Genomic DNA, 21,977 nt, shown 5'->3' with positions numbered 1-21,977 from the left:
GTTTTATTAACTTATTTCTTTTATGTGTGTATCTATATATAATTCACTGCGTTTTTTCTTTCCCATCCTAAAAACGTAGAAAAGCCGTGTAAATAAATTGTATTAGCTTCCTTTTCTCCCATTCCGTACAATTGTTTTAGTTAGGGACGCTGTAGAGAGAGTACCTGCCCTAAGTATTAAAGGACAGTTCTCTTTATTTTGCTCCGAATGAAAGAGTCCGCTTCATTTCGGGTTTCACTTCCAGGAGTCAATCATTATGGATTTTATCCTGTGGTAACTTTTGAAGAAATAAAAGAATACTCTCTGGCCTTACTGGGTTTTCTAAGCAGGCCGATTTCCCTACAGGTAGTTCAAAATCTTAGCATCCACACACCCGGCACCCCAGGAAAGCGCTCCGGCACCGCCCACCCGGGGCAGATACGAATCACGAGCATCTATGAGTTGATAGACGGGTCAGCAGTGCGCCAAGACTCGCCGCTGTCATTACTGGACACTGGCGATTGGTTGCGAGAGGACCGCGCGAAACCAATGGGAGCGGCGGCCCCCGCAGAGTCCACGCAGCGCGCGGGAAAGAGACCAATATAAACTGTGGCGGGAGATTCGTTTTCCGGTTCTTGTCCGGTGAAACACCCTCGGCTGGGATATTCAGTTGGTTACTCTCATCTTGTCGTGTCTGAACATGGTGCGGACTAAAGCAGACAGTGTCCCAGGCACCTACAGAAAAGGTGAGGCAGGCGAGCACAGCAGTGGAGCGCAGGTGGTGGGAGAAGCTGGAGCCCCCCCACAGCCCCGTGGGCCAAACTGGTCCAGCCAGGCCGGAAGCAGTGGCCCGGCCCCTAAACCTGGAGGAAGATGCGGCGGGGGTAGGGTGGGTTATCCTGCTGTTCAGGATCGTGGGGCTCTACTCTCTAAGTGGTTGGATCGGGGACTGCGGTGGGAACGTGACTCCGAGATTCGGTGTCGGAACCTTACAGCCGGCTTCTGAATGCCGTCCTTTTCCTGTCTCCGCAGTGGTGGCTTCTCGAGCTCCAAGGAAGGTGCTTGGTTCCTCCACCTCTGCCACTAATTCCACGTCGCCTTCATCGAGGAAAGGTAAAAGGCGCCCCTGCTAGCTCCCTAGCAAAAGGGGATCAGGCCTGGCACCACGGTTCTGACTTGTGAGTCCCCTGACCCGTCGGGGAATTTTTTTTCTGAGATTCTCACGCCTGAATTTCTTCCTTGCCCTCTGTATATAATGAGGGAGCTTGGGCCCTTGGCGAGCTGGCATCGAGGTGGGGGTCACATGGAAAAGAATCTCAAGTCTTGGTGTTAGTTAGGGACGGACACAGTATTACTTAAAACCTATTTTTTCTGGTTTAGCGGGTTTTTAAAATACTGACAAATGGCTTTTTCTTTTAAGAGGCCATGTAAGTGTCCCTTTCCTAGATAAGAATTAGGATGATAGTTCATATCTTCTTAGTGTTTTCTTAATGTTTTTGTTTTCGTTTCTGTATGTTTTTCCTTCCTTTATTATTATTATTAATATTACCACTACTATTTTTGACTGTGGTGTGTGTGTGTGTGTGTGTGCGCGTGTGTGCGCGTGTGTGCGCGTGTGCGTGCCAACTTTGCAGCTCCTGATACTTCCTTTGGGACATAGTGGTAAAAATCAGGCCAGGGAAATAGCTTCACGCTGCTCCTGTGCAAGGATTGAGAAAATAGCCATCTGGTGCCTCATTCCTTTCAGTAGGCAACTGAGCAGTAAGGAAGATCAATTCCACAATATCTAGTTAAGAACGTTCACGGGAGCACTGTTAAGGACTTTATGGGTTTTCAAGTTAACTCAAACTTCCTCCTGTTATTAACACTTCATTAGAAAATATTTACTATTTCAATCTCTTTCGATAAAAAGGAATAATAAATAGGTCAAAAATTTTGAAAGTAGGTGAATTTATTGAGAATGTCTTATACACTGTATCACTAGACTAAATTCCAATTAGGGGCACATCCCATTGGCCCACTGTTGAAACACAACTGAATAGGCCCTTCATGAAATTGTGTTGGAGAAATGCAACTATTAAGGCATTTTATAGCTCTCTATTTTGAATCAGTAATCAACTGTATGAAATTGATAACATCCTCCTTTTAAAGATGAGGGAATTTAAGCTTGGGTTATATTCTTTTGGTAAAGGTCACACAACCAAGTCTGCAGAGCTGGGTTTGAATTCTGTGCTGAACTATGTTGCTGCTATACATTTTTTGGCAGTGAACATATTCTTATACGATTCCTTCAGGAAAATTAGGAACCAAAGGATCACTATCAACCTCCCCTTTTTCCGCTCCCCTCCTCCCCCTACACTCCGGTTCAAGCCGTTCTTTATCAGCCTAGTTGTGTAGGACACAGCTCCCTGACCGATGCTGGTATTATGAGCCTTGCGCTCCTCCCACCCCATTTAATACCCTTTAGATTTGATGTTTAAAAATTAAGTGTCCCTTTAAGGAACGGCTATTCTTAGTTCTTATTTAGTTCCATTTATTTATATTTTATAGCTGAAAATAAGTACGCAGGAGGGAATCCAGTTTGTGTACGCCCAACTCCCAAGTGGCAAAAAGGAATTGGAGAATTCTTCAGGCTGTCCCCTAAGGATTCTGAAAAAGAGAATCGGCTTCCTGAAGAGGCAGGAAGCAGTGGCTTAGGAAAAACAAAGAGAAGGTAAGTTTTTATAATATATTCTGAAATATAAAGAAAATATTTATATTCTTGAAAATAAAAAACAAGAGGATATTGAGTAACTTTAAAGTTTCTCCTTGAGCAGATGAGAAAATACAGACCAGAGGGTTTTTAAAACTTATGCTAATCTCATATGAAGTCACTCCCAAATTTCAAACATCACTGAAAAGTATTAGTCACTTAGAGAGGATCAGTTCCCATTAAGTGGGACATTATTAATGATGAACTTCCTGTCTTTATTCTTTAATTTTTACTATTTTCTATAGTCTTTTTTTCAAAAATCAATTTCCATGTTGGTTGATCTAGCTTGAATTCCATTAACCTTCAAAAAAACTACTAGTTCAACCTCCACAAGAAATATATAACCAATGTAGAAAAGTTGGAAAATAAAAAACAAAAAACCATTACTTAGAAACAACCAAAACTAATTCCATGGTGTATTTTCTTTACAACTTCTCTATAAATATGTAAGAATTCTTCAAAAAAAGGTGGGGATAAAACAGCACAGATACAGAATTTAGTGTGCAAATTCATGCTTTTAAAGCTTTTAATGTGAGGAAAATGCTCACAAGTGTTAACGAAAAAATTCAGGATGTGAAAGTACAGTCTTTATTGTGTAAAAGACATATATATATAAATATATCAAATGTATGTATAAATTATACCAAATATCAATAGTACAGAATGAAAATATACTAAATATCAATAGAGATAATAATCTCTGGGTAAAAATCTCTTCTCATACTCACTGAGTGCTACCACATTTCAACAACAAACATGCTTTTACCCATCAGGAAAAAAATCAATATCACTTGTTCAAAAACACAATGGAAACCTGCTTTTTAAAATACAGATTTAAAGTGATAGGGTCCAGGCTCTCTCAACAACTTGGAAATATTTTGTTAAAAACAAATGTTTTGACTGAGGGTGGGGCAGTGGTGACGCGGGCGGGCAGGTGGTGCCACATCACTGCCTTTATGACGCCCCCTGATTTAAAATCCTGCTGCTAGCACCTCTCCTACACCATACGGGAGCCCATGATCCTCTAGTGCGCCAAGCTGCGGGCCTGACCAAAGGTTCAGAGACCAACATGGGTAAGAGGATGGTGGCCCGGCTCAGTCTGGGGCTGCTGCTTCTGGCGCTGTTGCTACCCACGCAGGTTTATTCCGAAGTTCCTTTGACCAGCACACCAGAACCTCCCGAAACCACAAAGTCCACATGTGCCCTGCAGCTAACAGGCAGTCTCCTTGTGGTCTTCTTTGCCCTTCTCCATCTTTACCTTTAAGAGATGGGGGCCACGGAACATCCACAGTTCACCAACCCGTATTATACAGCCCAGTCCATCTGGCATCTTGAAGTTCAGTGTGGCAAGGAAACAACAGATCTTCATCAAAGCTACTAATTACTAATCTACTACCACAGAAAATATTGAGTTTCACATTGCCCTGGTTTAAAGAACAGATGAAGGTTTGACTACGTAATGAAGGCCAATATTAAATCGGCTAGAGTTTCACGTACAAGGAAGAAAGAGACAACACCGGAAATTAATGACGTGATTAAGTGTAGCTGAAGAAGTATGGACACTTAAAACTTTACCTTGAAAATAAGAATAATCTGACCTTAATCTATAGAAAAAGGATGAGCCATGGAATGGAGATTCTGTTTTCACATTGGCTCATTAAATCTAGAAGGCAGTAAAATGATTAGGTAAAATAAAGAACTTCCATGATTTCATTCCTATGTACATTGGAAGGAACCACGGGGTGTCACTGTAAGTCCTCTGTATTTCAATCCTAATTTAATGCTGGTATACTCTACATAAAGTTTTACAGTGTTAAAGTTGCACTATTCTCTGGGGAATTTAACTCTTTCCTCTGGGGCTTTGTATTTGATACCGAGTTTGACTTTATGTAGTAATTGACAGGTGCCAGGGCAATAATGGATTGGAATCTACAAATCCAACCGTGAATAATTCTTGCAGATACTCTTAAAAGTCAAGTAATAGGTATTTCCTATCACATCTTCCCATCCCACAAGCGTACCAGATTTGTTTCGCTAACTTGGATCATTTAAATTGATTGTAAAGATTAGAAGTGCATTGACATCAATCAATCTTAAAATACTGCTCTTTATTTTTGCATACTCATATGTTGAATAATTTTTACAACTTAAAAATTTATCTGATTTGAAGGTATATTTGACAAATCTTGAAATTTGGAAATCTTGAAATTTGGGAATCTTGAAAAGAGGCAAATATATGAAGGAGGCAAAAGTAATATGTATTAGGTATTTGGGAAGTGAAGACTGGAAACATGCCTGCATTAAATTCACAGCTCTTTTTGTGCTCTTTCTGTAAATATTTTTTAAAAAGCTTTATGAATCAGAAAAGCTACATTTGGAACCCTTTCTATATCAGTCAATGTTTTAGATAGTTAGAACCTGGTCTTAAACCTAAGTGGACTTGATTCTTGAAATTGAAACTTTTATAACTGCCTTGATATACAGAAACCTTTTTAGAAATAGACATTCCACGAAGTCTTTGGTTTACATGTTCACACACTGATGCTTAGATGTTACAGTGTCCTATGTGGCCATGGTACTCTTAATGAGCCTTACTCTTACATGGTACTCTTAATAAGTCTGACAATATTTGCCATCTTTAGAAACCTACACAGGTACCAGATCCAACAGATCTCAAGCTATGTGAGATCTATGTGTGTGAACGAACCCTCCCTTTTGCTTCACATCTGAACACTATACATCTGTTTCGGATTGTATATTGTGTTTGGAATTGATTTGCATTGAACACAAGCTAGATAAAAATAAATGGCTGAAAGAGCAATGAAAACAAAGTATTGGACATATAAAATGATGTTTATGCATATAAAATTTTAAGAATTATTCAATACTGTTCATAAGGTTATTTAGTAAATAGTTATTGAGTACTTACTATCTTACGAGATATTTAAAAGGAATGTCAAACTCTGGAGCAGTAATTAAATTTTAGACTTTGTTGCTATATCACTATTATTATTTCTGGTTTCCAAAAAAACAACCAAAGGGATACGTTTTTGGATAGAGCCTTTTAATAGACTTGCTTTCATGGTTTTAATAGACTTGCTTTCATGGTGCGGTAGGTCTCTTTTAGTTCTCTCATTGTCTGGCACCATTCTTCCTGGTTCTTTCTCATTCTAATATAGACAAGCTAATAGTCAATATCAACTCTAGAGTATGTTACAATTCTTTTGAATTATTTGTGAGTTCCATTAAGAAAACAAAGTGTTTGGCAATATAGCCAAATATGGCTATACCGTGACCATCAGAGCAATCTCCATCATCTGAAGAAAGATTATACGTATATTCTCATAAAGAACTTTGATCCATAGTATGATAAAAAGTTTATATTATCCTTTGAGCTCCTTTCTTAGATTGGTCTTTATTTAGGAGAGTTGTAATTACCCCGTTATTGACAGTAGATCAATAGCTCAACTATTGATAGTAAGTAGTAAACAATCAGTTTATCAGGACTTCTGCTATTAACTCCCTAATTCGTAATCTGGAGTATGGCTTACCCCTGTGACTTTAAGTTTTCTCACAAAGGCAGGGTAAACTCTGTCAGTTGTGTGGGGGAAAGTCAATCAGAAAGACGACCTACTTAATACCTTGAACAGAGCCATGATGACTAAAGTCTTTGCAAAAAGGAAGTTTGGGTCATGATAGTGTTCCTTTGTTAATTTGATTTAATTTTCAGAAAAATACAATGAAGACCTCTCAGTATGACAATTACAACTTGATGTTTTTTCTGCTCAAATGGATTGTTAATTTTTTTGCTTTTAATTATTACAAACTTCTTGATGAAGGATTATTTTCCACTTTTATCATCCACTTAACATGTTGAAAAAAGAAGCTATAGAGATACTCCTTTTTTAATAAAAATGGCAAAATATCTTAAAGAAGAAACGCTGATTCAGTAAAATAACAGGCAAAATAAATTGTTAAAAATTTTGTTGCTCTAGTACTTAGAATTTGTAGGTGTTAGTCAATTAACAGTTTAGTTTTCTCTCATTTCTAGTCACTTGACCAGACCCATTGCACTATAAATTGATGTTCCCCATTTATCTGTTTGTAACTATTTTTGTTTTGTTTTTACAGTTGATATTGACTATTGAAGTTCTCTGTTCTTTCCACAGAGTACGTCCTTTGCCACCTGGTGACACAGATGACGAAAAAGAATAAAATTTTCTTATTCATCCTTGACTGTTTCCTATTTACTCTGTTATTGTAGGATGTAAATTTGCGTAAATGTATTTGTTCCAATTAGCTTTGTTGAATAGGCATTTAATTTAAATGAGGGTTACATATAGTTATTCAAAAGCAAGTAGTTACGGTACTGGAAAGTTTGTAAGATTAATAATGGTTACTTACCTTAGTATTCAATATAATGTAGCATTTGGTTTCTTTTACCTGTTATTAAGCTTCTTGTTCTTGATAAAAACAAATCATAGCATGGTGCTCTTAATTACAAATCTGCTGTGTTTGAAATTTGCTTAGATCTTTGTACTACTGCAGTTTTTATTGGCGTTAGATTTTTGGAATGGTGCCATATTTTTGTTCCTTTTATTTGCTTTAAAAAGCAGATAGATTTCTGCACATATTAATTAAACTGAACCTACATCCCTTTAAAGAATGGGGACCAAAGATGCAATGCTGAAAAAATTTGGATTGGTGTCTTAGAAAAATGTAAGGCAAGGGTTTAAATGTTTGATAAAGCTTCTAACAACAACAAAAATAAAATACTACCATCGAATCAGGCAGAAGGATTTCATAGACTACATAAAAAGAGGAATTTTCATAGACTGAATTTGGTTCAGTATCATAAAATATTATCCTCTGGGCCAATACATTTAGAGTTGGAAATCAATAAAACATGAAAGGCAAATCATGCCATAAACTCAGAGTTATGTCTAAAGTTTTTAGAGCTACCATTATATTTTTTCAAGATAATCAGGGGTATAATTAAAGAGGGGTTTAATATTACTTAGTAATTCTTGTTTCCTCATCATACTTTTTGCTCACTGACATTTTTTGTCAATAATAACCATGTTTTAACAGGCATTTGTTTTGAAGTTTGTTTTTAATAAATGATACTTATTTTCACAACCGACTGTATCCATGTGTGTGCTTCTTAAGATTATATTCTACTAGATACTTCTATTTTATTCCTTCCAAATACAAATCAGTACATTGAACTGATTGTATCAACTTCCTAACTGAATCCTGATGACTGTAGATTATATTTTTTGCTTTGTCTTTTAGAGGTGGATATTAAACATATTAAACAGAGTGTTAGTGAATTGTGAATAGAGTTTTTATCCTAAGTAGTTCTTTGATAATTAGGCTTCTTATTAAGGAGTAGTTCAAATCAATTCTATTAAAGTCAACTTTTGATGAATCTGAAATCTGATTTGCTATTTTTCACTAGTGGAGAGAGAAACTTTTTGGTGGTGTGTCTAATTTTGTTATGTAATTGTTTCTACAAAAAATTGACCTAAAGAAACTATGGTCTTTTCAAATATACAATATTTGATGATGTCTCACTTTTATTAGGTAGAGGTCCCATATGATCTATTTCCTTTGAAATATAGATTGGCAATTTAGCCTCCTGTAAACATAAGGGAAGTACAGACTCACTGTTTCCATTAAAACTGAATCAAAAAATTTATACGTAATTAAGCTAAGTTTGTAATTTTGTACCCTTCACAAAGTTGATCTGGTTTTCTTCTTTGAATGGATTATTCAAATTATTAATGCTAGTGTTAAATTCCTGGCCAGACAATGGTTAAAGCTACTTTTCTGGAATTTTTGAATAATGGAACATTGTAAGGATCATATGCATTTTGTGTTTATATAATTTCACAAAGGAAGAGCAATACTACAGCCAAAATTATAAAGTGTGCTTAAAGTTATTTATGACAATGCTTATTATTTTCTAAAAAGCAGAAAATAAAGCCTAAAATCACTGAGCCTTTCACATATGTATATATATATACACAAGGCTTACAAATCTCACTATTTAGAATCTTTTAGAGTAACTCTTGGAAAAATTGAAGGTTCAGCTTGGCCTTAGTCCAATCAACATTGTTATAATTGTTCCTTTTACCTTTGAGGACAGCATGTGGAAGTTGGAGCGATTTTCACTGATGTGGAACTGGGGGGAATGTTAGAAGTCATCTTGTTCAGTCCCAGTTACAGCTGTTCATTGGGGGAGACTAGTTGTTTTATGGTTGGCAACTCTAATTGTGAAAAATGTTATGAGTTAAAAATTTGATTTTTTTCTAACTCCCCTCTGCATTTTTGGTCTGTCCTTGACATAACACAGGACAAGTTATTTCTTCCACTTGACAACTTTCAAGTATTTAAAGATAGCTGTTACATCTTTAGCCTTCTCTTCCTAACATTTAATAGTAAATGTTCTATTGATGAAAAAAATTGGATGATTGTTGTCTTCTTGGAAAAATATAAGGCAATTTGGTCCTGAGGTTTTAAATCATTGATAAAGCCATTGTTTATGTCTACTGTTTATGTCACATGTATCCTAAGTTTTTCTAAGTCCCCGTGTAAGGGGCTATGTCTTTTGTGTTTGTATATTGATTAGGCACATAAATGAAATTTAGCTACATTTCCTGTAACTGATCCCAAGTATTCACTAATTGTTTGACTCTAGTTTTGATATCTTACATTTGGAGATGCCAATGGAACTCTAAGAATATTTAGATATTACTGTAGGAATATTTAAATATTAATTGAATAACAGTTTCCCAAAAATAAACATTAGATACCCTATGTCTTTCTTAAATGATTACAAAGGGCAATAAAAATGAAAAATAGAAGAACTGGGAAAAAAGGCTGGAGGTCATGTTGATCTACAGGATGAAGGTAGTATACTGACTTTGAAGGCTTTTTCAGATCTAGCCTAGATCTGAGAGCACTGTCTTAGATTCATATGAAGAAAATAGATTCCTCTAGTACTGCTCACAAACCCCTAAAAGTGTAGTTAAACCCACATAGCTAGTTTTAGGTATGATTGTCCGCTATACCTTTAGAGGTCTCCAAACAATGAGTATGTTGAAAATGATAGAATTACAGAACTCAAGTGAATATTTAGGAGTCAAGCCAGTTATTCATATACCTATACAAAAGTGAATAATAAAACTGTAGGAAGAGAGGATCTAAATGAATACTGGTTAAATTGTATGTCTTCAGACAGTGGGAAAAAGATGAGGCATAGAATTTGCAGTTCTATTATTGGCTTAAACTACTACATTTAATCGTTACTAATTTTACCCAAGAAACCTTTCTATAGAACACATTTGCCATAATTGTGTCTTAAAGTTTTTAGAGACATCTAAGTCCACCAATTTTAGATAAATCATTGTTTATTGGGTTCGTAGTTTTATTTTCTAATTAGAATATTTTTTATATTTAAACCTGTTGGCAATCGAAATACCAATCTATTTTGTCATGATAACAATTTATCACTTGTCACAGCCAGGAACAATTACCAGATGTTCTCATGTTCCATTTAAATTGTGTATGTGTGCATCTGTATACTTCCACATGTATGCATGTCCGTAAGAAGGGTTTGAAATGTTTAAAACTTACTAAACAACCTATTGCTAACAATTGAATCTGAAGGGATTTCCTAAAGGTTTTGCTGAACTGACTAGGGTAAATCAATTTAACGCTGTCCCATATGTACAGGAAACCAACAGATCGGCTGTTTTAAGTTACCAAAACTCATTTCCTCTGCACCAGCTGAGGTGGACCACAGTCCAATATTGATGACTAAGAGGTTGTCGTGACCAATAAAATTAGAACCAGCAGTTCCAAGTACATTCACTTCCATAGAAAAAGAACAAATTCAGGAGCTCCTCTTTAAGCTTTAGTGCTTTTAAGCAGACCTATTCAGGATAGGAAAGTCAAACCAAGATTTTCTACTCATGTTTCTCTCAATGCCCAACTACATTTCTCTGAATATTGAACTGCCGTTATGATACGGGTGATTTTTCTAAAGAGGATTAGTTATATTGCTGGCTTTTACCCCAACCAGTTTTTCCAATATTTTCAAAGCCCAGATCACCCTGATACAGTAAATGAGGTTTTTCTTGTCCACAGTGTAGGTATGAAAGTTTTTTCTGAGTGGAGGATTAAATTTCTTCCTTCTTCCCAAGCTTGATTATGGGCTTCCTTTGGCCTTTTCTCATTGTTTTTTCTTTTAAAGATTAAAATCACTCTACTCAATTTATAGCGAATCTTTATTTTCTCCTTCCATTTAACTAGGGTATTTCCCGATCATATACAAACGTACAATCCTTACAAAAGATAGATTTAGACAAAACTTTTCTCACCATTCCGTTAGGCGCGGTCAAAGGAGAACGAAGTACATGAAAAAGCTTTCATGACATTGAATACTTTATTGATTAAAAAAATTGTATTTACTTAGAAGCATTCAGAATGTCAACAAAACAGGTTCATTTTTATTTTATTTTTTTGCAATTACAGAGTGGTATTCAGTTAACAGAACAATTATTTAACATTGAGTATTTTTAAAACCCAGTTGAAACACAACTGAAAATCCACAAGAGGGAGATGCTTGCTAAACCGACAGAAAATAACTCACGAGGGACCAGTGAGACTTAGGTGGAGCCAAAGGGTTGGCCTGAGAGTCAGGGCGGGAGGGAGCAGGTGTATATAGTGGTCGGAGGCAGATGGGGGGAGTACAGCTGAAGGGAAAAGCAGGATGAGCTTTGTGACCCGCTGCAAAGCGCGTGCTCTGTCTAAAACCAGGAGCCGAATAGGAGCACACGCGCCCAGCTACCTCCGGAGAGTCCCAGAAGAAATGGGGGGTGGTTGTCTTTGAAGGCACTTCCGCTTAGCAACCCCACGCGGTTGCTAAGGAGTGGCTGTAGTGGGGTGACCCGGAAGTGGTGGTATCCGTTTCTCGCTGCTTGCTTTAACTTGGTCCTATCCAGAGCGCCCGGGTGCTCTGCACCGGCCGAGGGTGGGGCCAGAGCTAGTGGTTCCGGTTCGGCTCCTGCCGCCCCTCGGCTCCTCGCCTTCCCCCTCCCCTCCCACACCTCTCCTCCCTCCCGTTCCTGGGAAAGAGAGAAGCCTCTTCTGCGGGTGGGTAGAGAAGCGCACGGCGCCTCGGGGCGGGGACCGCGCCCGCCCCTTCTGAGCCCCGGAGCACGGCCAGACTAGGTACTCGCTCCGGCTTCGACGGGGTCCGGGAGGCTGGAGCCAGAGGGTGCGTGTGTGTCTGTGGGGGTTGGTGGGGGGCCCTTCGCTCGGTCGGGGAGTGGGACGCCGAGATCCTGGGTGGGGCGCAGGCCGGCGTGTGTATCTATGGAGGGTTGCGGGGGTGGAGTGGAGGGGCTAGGAGACACCGCGGGCGAAGAGTTTCAGGTGGCCGGGTGAAGGTTGCGGGAGTCGCCACCTCGGATGCAGAAGACTTCGGCCGGTCTGGACCGGGACTTGGCCACCTGGAGGGCTCGCTCTGAAAGGGGGAGCATCCTCCCGGGCCAACAAGAGAGCATGGACCTTGGCGGGGTGGTTGGGGCAATCCAGTGCTTCCATTGCCCGTTTGCCTTGCCCATCCCGCTGGGACAGCCGGATTCGAGGGTTGTGGGGGTTGTGAGTCGGCTGGGCACCGTGGGGAGCCGCCCTTGGCAGAGCTAGGACCCAAGAAGGGGTAAGGAGACCTCCCTCCACCCAACTTCCGTGCGCTTCCCCCACTTCTTCCTTTACTGCTCTGGCCCCTGCGTCCTACAGGAGCGATACCCCCCGAGTGGGCAGGCATCGCAGCGTGAGAGACAGAGGGTGCAACTGGGTTTGTTGTCTCTAAATGATACTTCAGAGGTTTGGGAAGTGCCAGAATAGCTTATTCAACAAAGGCTCCCAGTTCGATATTAAATCTGGTGTAAATTATTTTAGGAAAGTGCAATTCCGAAAAGCCTCAAAGTATAGGCTAGTCTGGCATAGCCTTGTTTGGTAGATATGCGTGTTATAAAAAATAGACTAGGGGAACCGTATAGATAGAGAGGGTTATGGGAGACATGTTGAGGCAAGCCTTTTCCAACCTCTTTTTTACCTGCCAGTAAGCCTGCCCTAGTTTAAATGAAGCAGAAAGATCCTCTTCATTTATATTTCAATCAGTGACCGAATTATAGGTGTCGTGTGTTGATAGAAGTCTCGGAGTAGATATGCTCGGAGAGACAAGATTGTCTGCTTTTGAGCCTGGCTCTTAATCTTTTAAGGAGATAATTGTGGTCAAGTGGAGTGTTGGCTTTCAGGTAGGTAAATCTGGGATTGAACCCTGCCAGGCTGCCACTGGCTAGTTGTTGATCGTCGGCAAGTCATGGAACCTACCAGAGATTCATTTTCTTCATAAGTGAAACGAGTTGAAATTCTTACCAGTATTGTTAAAGGGGGGTAATATATTTGAATAACAGCCCACTTTAAATGGAAGCACCTTCTACTTGAAAGATGAATTATCATTAATCTTACACAGTTAAGATAGCCCAGTTTTGTGGAATGAGGTTTGAGATAGAAAGGGAATTGAGATAGGAAGGGAATTGGATAATATTCCAAAACGTGTATACAGCAGGACTTTCAGTGTTCACAGGAATTGATCATAAGTAGTATCTAATTCAGTTATCAGTAGTTTCTTAAAACTCTTAAAAATAAAGTGGAATATGTGCATTTATTGAAATGACCAATGATGTTTTAAAGGTTTTTCTCAGATTTGTGATGTGTGTGGTATGGATTGATAAGGAAAACATTTTAAAAGTAATGTATGTAAATATTAGTTAACGTCACATGTCTCTGAAGAGAATTAAAATTGGGGTATAAAATACAAAGTAGTTGTAATTTTAAGATTAAAATCAACATCAGTAGCATGACTCATCTTAATTAGATTTAAACTATTAGCAAAACTTACAGAATTCTTATATTGTATAATATTCTGTAAAATAAATGAAAATGGAATGAATTTCTGCCTTTATATTATTCATGATGAGAATATAGAAATAGATCTCAGAAACATGAAGTCTCTATAATGCATTTGTTTTATAGTTTTAAAATGATATTTATATGTAACCTATTGTATGTCAGATTTTTCAGCTGCTTTTTCATGTAACATAGTAATAAAAGAAGTGTACTTTATACTCAAAGGATAAAAAAATCAAATAACTTGCTTTAATAATAGTTTTTGTGTGTGTGAAAAGTGGGAACAGTTTGTAATTCAGTATCACGTTTTAGAGAGCTTTACAGATTTTGCATAATTTTGAGAGAAAATTTCAAATATATTTTTCCCCATGTCTTTATCTTTTAAACAGGGATGAACTTTTTAATGAAACGCTGATAGAAGTCTCCAATTATATTGCATGCTCCTTGAGGTGGAAATACTATTTTAAATTTTTTCCACCACTGCAGCTAGGCAATAACTTGGTCAAATTGATATATGGATATATTTAAAATTAATAAAGTATCAATACTATGTTTTTAAATTGAAATTAGGTTTTTGCTACAGTTTTAGTAAGGTTATTCAACTTTTTGAAAGGTTATTCAACTTTCTAAATGGCTTTTTTGAGAGAGTGAAACCTTTAGTGTATCTATAAGCTTTTAGCTGTGTTTTCCAGGATCATTTTTTCATCATCCTTCAAATCTTAAATCTGAGGCCATATTTTCTTGCTTTGGTAAAGCTATTGGTAGCTCCTGTCCCCCCCCCCCCCCCCGTTTTTCATAAAACTTTTTGAACAATGTACTTTGGTATAAGAAGATACTAGCTGTTAGAGTAAAACTATCTATCTAAATTATAGGCAATTGTAGTGACTGTTAGAGATGATACTTTCTCAATGAACTTTTCCACCCAAAGTATGTGGCTGTTCCAAGGATCTTTGCAGTTGTCAGTTATGGAATTTGCTTGTCACGAAATCTAAAAATGACTAAACCTTCCTTTAATATCCATCCTTTCATGATCTCAGAAACATTTAGGAAAGATGGGGAAGGTTTATATACCATATACTAGAATCAAATAATAAACAATGTTATTGGAGCTGCCAAATCAGGAGTGAAAAGTTACTGTGGAAATGTTTTAAAAATGGCAGGCAGTGCTTTACTCAAACCAAATGAGTATCTTCCAGAGATTGTTTCTATTTTAAAGCACATTTCTTTTTGGAGATACGGTGTAATCTCTAATAAGGGTGAATAATCATTGTATCCAGAAAAAAAGGTTGATACCATAGACAGATTTTAATATTATCAATCTTTTTTTTTTTTTAAATTGGGGAAGGGGAACAGGACTTTATTGGGGAACAGTGTGTACTTCCAGGACTTTTTTCCAAGTCAAGTTGTTGTCCTTTCAGTCTTAGTTGTGGAGGGTGCAGCTCAGCTCCAGGTCCAGTTGCCTTTGCTAGTTGCAGGGGGTGCTGCCCACCCCCCTTTCCGGGAGTCGAGGACTTGAACTGGCAACCTTGTGGTTGAGAGTTCGCGCTCCAACCAGCCCAACCAACCGAGCCATCTGGGAGGAAGCTCAGTTCAAGGTGCCATGTTCAATCTTAGTTGCAGGGGTCACTGCCCTCCATCCCTTGTGGGACTCGAGGAATCGAACCAGCAACCTTGTGGTTGAGAGCCCACTGGCCCATGTGGGAATCGAACTGGCAGCCTTCGGAGTTAGGAGCATGGAGCTGCAACTGCCTGAGCCACCCGGCCGGCCCTAATAGTATCAATCTTGATAGAAACTTCTCAGTGGATTCAGGGAAGTGGAAGTAGAGTTTCATGAAAGAATTTTAGAATTTGTGGAATGATAATTTTTTAAACATCTAACTTCTCTCTACTCATTTCTGCCTAATAACAAAAACTTTGAGAATCTGGGAGAAAAAAGAATGAATTTACTTCAGAATTACCATTTTCAGTTTTGTAGATTACTTGGAGAGCTAAATTAGATTTTGACAGTGTTGGGATTGTGTTCAAGATGGACTCAGGAAAAAAAATTAAGAGAGATGCCATCTGTTTCAGATTCTTTATTCCCTTGCCCCTTCATATTTTGTGGCTCTGAATTCATCAGATTATTGTTCAAAAATAAGAATCCTCAGATATAAGTTACATAATTTCAGCTGTATCAGTGTACGAACTTGCATCTTTGTATTGAGTTACACAGATCACAGACATCTGTTAAAAGTGTTTGTTATTTCAGACTATGTTAACATTAGGTAGGTTCATGTATCTTTGTCTTTATTCACTAAACAAACCATATTTGTCGGTAATGCTTACCGTAGTCCACTCTTGGTGGAAGTTGCTAAAAATAAAAAGAAATGGATTGTGGAGATGTAGAATAAAACTTTTTCTCCCCTTTGATGTCACAACCAGAAGAAAAGCTTCTGAGGATTTTTTATTTAGCGCTAAGGGCACTTAAACTTCGTCTTTCAGTAGTGAGTTTTGCCTTACTTTATGCCAGTTGCTATACTTTTCATCTAAATGGTACCGTACAGTTCATAGGGCATATATTTGTCACTTTTCAGTTTGGATCTTAATAAATTCTGAGGTCAGTCTTTTGGGTTTACTGAGCTGGAAAAGCCCACAACTCGTGCAGGTTACAGTAGCTGGCAGGTAGCATGGACCAGAAAGATCCAGGCATCTTTGAGAAACTGTAAGTAGAACTAGTGTGGTATCCCAGAAATGGCCTGAAGAGAGCCATCTGGATGGAAGAGAGCCATACTGTGCAGCAGCAGGAGTGTTGTGGTGATATAGGAAGACAGACGGACTGCTGCTACCCCGCTCTGGTCTGTTAGTTACCCAGAAGCGCTAGGTGGGTAGTGTAGTTACGGCAGGGCTGGGGTGTCAGGGATGGGAATTGTTCTTCAATAATTGCTCACCCGTCACAATGGAGGCATTGACATACCGGGGAAAGGGATATTCTCTTGGATTTTGCCTTGGCCAGAGAAGCTGAGTGAACAGGTAGCCATTGCCCTTGCCATCAAAGAGGACTTGGTGCGCAACACCTGTGGGTGCTGGGTAAGCCTCTCAGAATGCTGCAGTGTGACGTCCCCATTAAAATGCCACATAAATTTTTAGGGAACCATAGCATTGGACCCACATTGATTTCTGTAGCTAATACTTTCTAACTCTTTAACCTACAAAGAAGGCCATTGAGGATTTTGGCGCCTCTGAATGAAAGTACTGTACATTGACGTCCCTCTTGATGCATTTATAAATACACTTTAGTTTGTTGGCATTAATGAATGATGTGAAAGGGTTTTAAGTTGTGTGTGTGTGTGTGTGCTTGAGTGTCCATGATAATCAGCAGATCTCATTTTAGTTCTTCAGGCTAAATTGCTAACCATAACTGTGGTCTCAGGCAGCTTCTCAGCTGTGTATCTTCTCTACTTCCTACCGTGTTACCCCGAAAATAAGACCTAGCCGGACCATCAGCTCTAATGTGTCTTTCGAAGCAAAAATTAAGACCCAATCTTATTTTAACATAATATAAGACCAACTCTTATATTAATTTTTGCTTAAAAAAGACGCATTAGAGCGGATGGTCCGGCTGGGTCTTATTTTCAGGGAAACGCGGGAGCTGTCACTCTGATGTAAGTGCTAGTGAGCAGGGGTATGATCAAAATGACCAATAAGACAAAGACAGGGGGATTAAAGCTGAATTATTTTATTTAAAGTTAATTTCTTTGTTTACTTACTAGAATTTCTGTAGGCTAAAGTAGCGGTATCTACTTTTTGAGATTGTGGGATGTCCAATTATTTAGAAAATTAAGACTTTTTTTGGAACAGTTTTAGATTTACAGAATAATTGAGCAGATAGAGTCCATATCTCTCATCCACATAATTTTCCACCCACTCCCCCTATTATTAACATCTTACATTAGTGTGGTACATTAGTTAAAATTAATGTACCAATATTACCAGTATTGATTCATTATTATTACTATAATCCATAGTTTTTATTAAGGTTCACTCTTTGTGTTGTATAGTTCTGTGGATTTTAACAAAAGTGTAACATGTATCCACTATTACAGATTCATACAGAATACTTTTATACCCTGAAAATCCCGTTTTACCTATTCAGCCCTCCTGTTTTTCCCCCCAGAAAATCCCTGGCAACCACTGACCTTTTTACTATCTCTATAGGTTTGCCTTTTCCAAAATTGCATATAGTTGGAATCATGTAGTATGTGAACTTTTTAGACTGGTTTCTTTCACTTAGCAATGTGTATTCCATGTCTCTTTGTGACTTGATAGTTCATTTCCTTTTATTGCTGAATAGTTTTGCGTTATATGGATGTTGATCCCTTCACCTATTGAAGGACATCTGGCCACTTCCATTTTTGAGGGGATGATGAATAAAACTGCTGTAAACGTGCATGTGCAGGGTTTTGTGTAGACGTGCCTTGATCTCCTTTGGGTAAATACCTAGGAGTGGGATTGCTGGATCGTATGGTAAAACTGTGTTTCATTTTGTAAGGAACTGCCAAACTGCACTCCCATCAGCAATGAGTGAGCCTTCCTGTTGCTCTACATCCTTGTCAGCTTTCGTATTATCAGTTGTAGCCAATTGAATAGGTGTTTTAAGTTATGTTTCCCCAGTGGCATACAGTGTTGAGCCCCTTTTCTTTCATGTGCTTATTTGCCATCTATGTGTCTTTGGTGAGGAGTCTGTTCAGATCTTCCGCCCATTATTAAATTGGGATCTTTGTTTTCTTACTATTGAGCTTTAAGTGTTGTTTGCATATTTCAGATACAGATCCTTTAACAGATAAATAATGTTTCACAAATCTTTTCTTCCAAACTGTGGCTTGTGCCCTTTATTCTCTTAACAGTGTCTTTAATAGTACAAAAGTTTTTAATTTTAATAAAGTCCAACTTATTTTTTCTTTCACTGAGCATACTTTTGGTATTGTATCTAAAAACTCATTGCCAAACCCAAGATCACATAGATTTTCTTCTGTGTGATCTTTGAGAATTTTCATAGTTTTGCATTTTACATTGAGTTCTAAGATTCATTTTGAATTAATGCTTGTGAGAATTTTAAGGACTGTGTCTGTATTTGTGTTGTTGCACAGGGATGTCCATTGTTTTATAAAAATATTTTCTATTTTAAAAATGTCAACGTGGTATTTAAAAAATACTTTATTGATTTGGAACAGTTTTGTATTCACAGCAAAATTCAGAGGAAGGTACATAGATTTCCCATATATCCCCTGCCCCCACACATGCGTAGCTTCTCCCACTATCAACATCCCCCACCAGAGTGGGACCTTTGTTATAATTGATGAACCTACTATTGATACATCATAATCACCCAAAGTTTATAATTTAATTAGGGTTCATTCTTTGTGTTGTACATTCTGTGGAATTGGAAAAATGTGTAATAATATTTATCCATCATTATGATATACAGAATATTTTCACTGCCCTAAAAATCCTCTGGGCTCTGCCAATTTGTCTTTTACTTCTACCCCAACCCTGGGCATTTTTTTTAAAGAAACTAAAATGAATAAAACAGTTTGTGGGGTTAGTTTGTTTTTTTTTCTTCCCATACTTTCTGTCATCTTGGATCTTCTGTGGGGGTAGTTTTTTCTTTTTTTCTTTTTTTTAAAGGAGGGCGCAGCTCACAGTGGCCCATGTGGGGATCGAACCGGCAACCTTGGTGTTATCAGCACCATGTTCTAACCAACTGAGCTAACCAGCCACCCCATGTGGGGGTAGTTTTGAAAAGAGATTTTCCTAACATTCTCAGATGTAATTAGAAGCATCGTACAGGGTGTTGAGTGTCCCCTTTTTAAAAAAAATTGATATTAGGTCATTAGATATTAGTTGACAGGTGCCAAATTCTTTGTTTGAGATATCTAATTGGGCATTAGGATGGGTGAGCTAAATGTGACATTGGCCATATAACAGTTGCAGGTGGTAAAAGAGATCAAAATTCAGAATTTTTGAACCATCACTTAAGGTCCTTTGCCACTTGCATTTCATTATCACGCAGCATTTCAGCTATACAGATTTCTTGGCTGCCCTCTCCGGTGTTTGCTTCTTATTACACTTGTTGAAGATTGCCCAGAAGCTTGAGCTGGCAAAGATTGAGTAGGAGGAGTGAGTAAGTACATGGGGACTGCTGTAGTTGCCTGATAATTTCCAATTCTGACTCAGAGTGTGAATATCTATTCTAAAAGTTATCAAATGCTGTCCTGAGACACTATTACGTACATAGCCTAAGTAGTCATTGTTAGCTAGAATCCTCTGTCAGTTGGCTTTTAACTGTCCCATCCTGGACTTCTAGGACACCCTTTGTATTCCTGAATATCTTAACCTTAATTGGTATTATGACTTCCAGGTATTCTGGCCATCTAGGGTGTGATGTAAAAATTGTTTGATGACTTCATGTTTGGTGGATTTTGTTTGCTTTTTCACCTAAATAACAACGGGCACAGGAACAATCTGTGTGAAAGCACTTAGGTTTTTCAAAGATGGATGCTCTCCAAATCAATCAATACATAAACTCACTTTGTCTTTAATGGAATCCATCTGGTTTTATGCTTGTGTTTCTTAAGTTTTGTAGATTATGGAATCACAAAGCTAAAAGAAAACTTGGAGAGGGTCTAGTTAGACTCTTTTATTTTATAGCTGAGACTACTTAAGTGCTAAGTGACTTACTCAAGATTGTACAGCTGATGAGTCAGGCTGGAACCCCAGTCTCCTGACTCCCAGTCCAGTCCTATTTATGATATAATCCACTAATTGGTTCTAGTGAAGGCATGATTTCTTAAGAAGTAAACTTTCCAGGAAATTTAATTTGGCTAATAAACCACTACAGTATTAGAATTCAAATATTCGGTTGAATTTCCTAGTTAATTGCTGAAATGTTGAGTGTGTTTTTCTTTACCATGTGTCACTGGATCTTTAGTTAAGAGCAAATTTATTTTTCATATTCTAGATAGAAATCTGCCAATTCAAAAATAATGAAGATACTGCATCCTGTATTTATTAGCAAGCACACATTTGGCTGCATTAAAATGAATTAAAGTATTTTTTTTTTGGCACAGTGGAGATAATTTGTTAATATTTAATGTCATAAGGCAACAATGGAATTCTGCTCTATGTGGTGGTGTATTTATAAAACTAGAGTGGAGTGTTATGTAAAAAGTAAAAGTAGAGATTAATTTAACATGCATCCGGTGAATTCAGGGCTTGAAGGAAGCACATCTGTTGAGAAAACAAATCATAGAACTATTCAGAGTTTCAGCATCTTTAACTATGTGTGCTTTGATTCTCTTTAACTGTTTTGAAACAGTTTTAGTGGATTTAGAAAATCCATTCTCAGGAAGCAACTATGAAACCATTTCTGATGCTATTACTCATCATTCTTCACAGTATTTTGATACATTAGTATTTTTCTTTCCAATTTATTTATTGGGGCAGGAAGGAGTTAAATGACTTGCCATAACAGTATTAATTTGTTGCAGAACTGTGTTTATAAAGTGGGAGTATAGTTTCCTGAATTGGATAGATTAGAAATATTTTAAAGCTCTGAATTCTATGTTGAATCCACAATCAGTGAAGAAATAACCACAGAGCTATGCATTCATCATCATACCAGTGCTATAGGAACGTAGAAATTGAAGTTATGGTCATCGACCAACTTGGAGAAACAAGATTTAAAATGAAAGGTAGAGTAATACAATCTGTCTGTAACTAAATGCCGATTTGGTGCTATAATCTGGGAATACTATAGGAAGTTAGAGGAGAGAAAATTCAGTGAGTGTTCATAGTCTTGATGGGAAGGAGACAAGGTCACGTGGTGGGTCGCAGCTCTGGCTAGCTCATTCACATTACTTGGGGAAACTTCCCAGGATCAGTTGAATCAGAACCTAAGGGTGGAGCATCCATAGTTTTTAAAAACTTACTCAAGTAATTGTAATGTACAGAAACTGTTAAGAGAACCACAGCCTTGAAGGATGGTTGCGATTTGGGTAGGCAAGGAAGTGTTTTGGGGCAGCACAATTAAGCATGGAGGGAGCATTGGGTACAGCGCGTGAATAGGACTATAATCCAATCAAAGCAGTTGCATGCCGGTTAGGGAGTAGGGAGAAATAAGCTTAGGGAGGCCAAATGGAGCCATTTTGGAGTAGTGCTTCTCAAAGTGTGGTCCCTTCACCAGTGTCACCTGGAAATGTATTACAGACGCATATTTTGAGGC

At 38.0% G+C, this 21,977-nt stretch overlaps 2 protein-coding genes across 5 annotated transcripts in view; both read left to right on the top strand.

Annotated features, from left to right (window-relative positions):
- The first annotated feature begins 557 nt into the window (after nt 1-557).
- Nucleotides 558-7,871, top strand: PCLAF (PCNA clamp associated factor). Its single transcript, XM_081047994.1, has 4 exons — nt 558-725; nt 1,012-1,092; nt 2,530-2,692; nt 6,901-7,871. Exons 1-4 carry the CDS (start codon nt 680-682, stop codon nt 6,944-6,946), a joined length of 336 nt encoding a protein of 111 aa, XP_080904120.1. The 5' UTR covers nt 558-679; the 3' UTR covers nt 6,947-7,871.
- Nucleotides 7,872-11,779: 3,908 nt separating this feature from the next.
- Nucleotides 11,780-21,977, top strand: part of CSNK1G1 (casein kinase 1 gamma 1) — a 157,819-nt gene continuing 147,621 nt past the window's right edge. For 2 of the 4 annotated variants that reach the window (XM_081049504.1, XM_081049501.1), the window contains exon 1: nt 11,780-11,971. The gene's annotated coding sequence lies outside the window, so the exon portion shown is untranslated. Of the gene's footprint in view, nt 12,018-21,977 lie in introns of all 4 variants that reach the window. The other 2 variants (XM_081049503.1, XM_081049502.1) reach the window with 2 other exon arrangements.

This window comes from Rhinolophus hipposideros (genome assembly GCF_964194185.1).
Source record: "Rhinolophus hipposideros genome assembly, chromosome: 5".
Taxonomy (NCBI): domain Eukaryota; kingdom Metazoa; phylum Chordata; class Mammalia; order Chiroptera; family Rhinolophidae; genus Rhinolophus; species Rhinolophus hipposideros.
Note: the sequence above shows the minus strand (reverse complement) of the source record. Positions and strands in the feature narration are given on the sequence as shown.

What these genes read in the sequence shown, in the direction of transcription:
- PCLAF (XM_081047994.1), top strand. Translation starts at nt 680, where the DNA reads ATGGTGCGGACTAAAGCAGACAGTGTCCCAGGCACCTACAGAAAAG. An exon ending in CCCAGGCACCTACAGAAAAG is followed by an intron (nt 726 to 1,011) that starts GTGAGGCAGGCG and finishes CTGTCTCCGCAG; the next exon opens with TGGTGGCTTCTCGAGCTCCA. An exon ending in GTCGCCTTCATCGAGGAAAG is followed by an intron (nt 1,093 to 2,529) that starts GTAAAAGGCGCC and finishes TATATTTTATAG; the next exon opens with CTGAAAATAAGTACGCAGGA.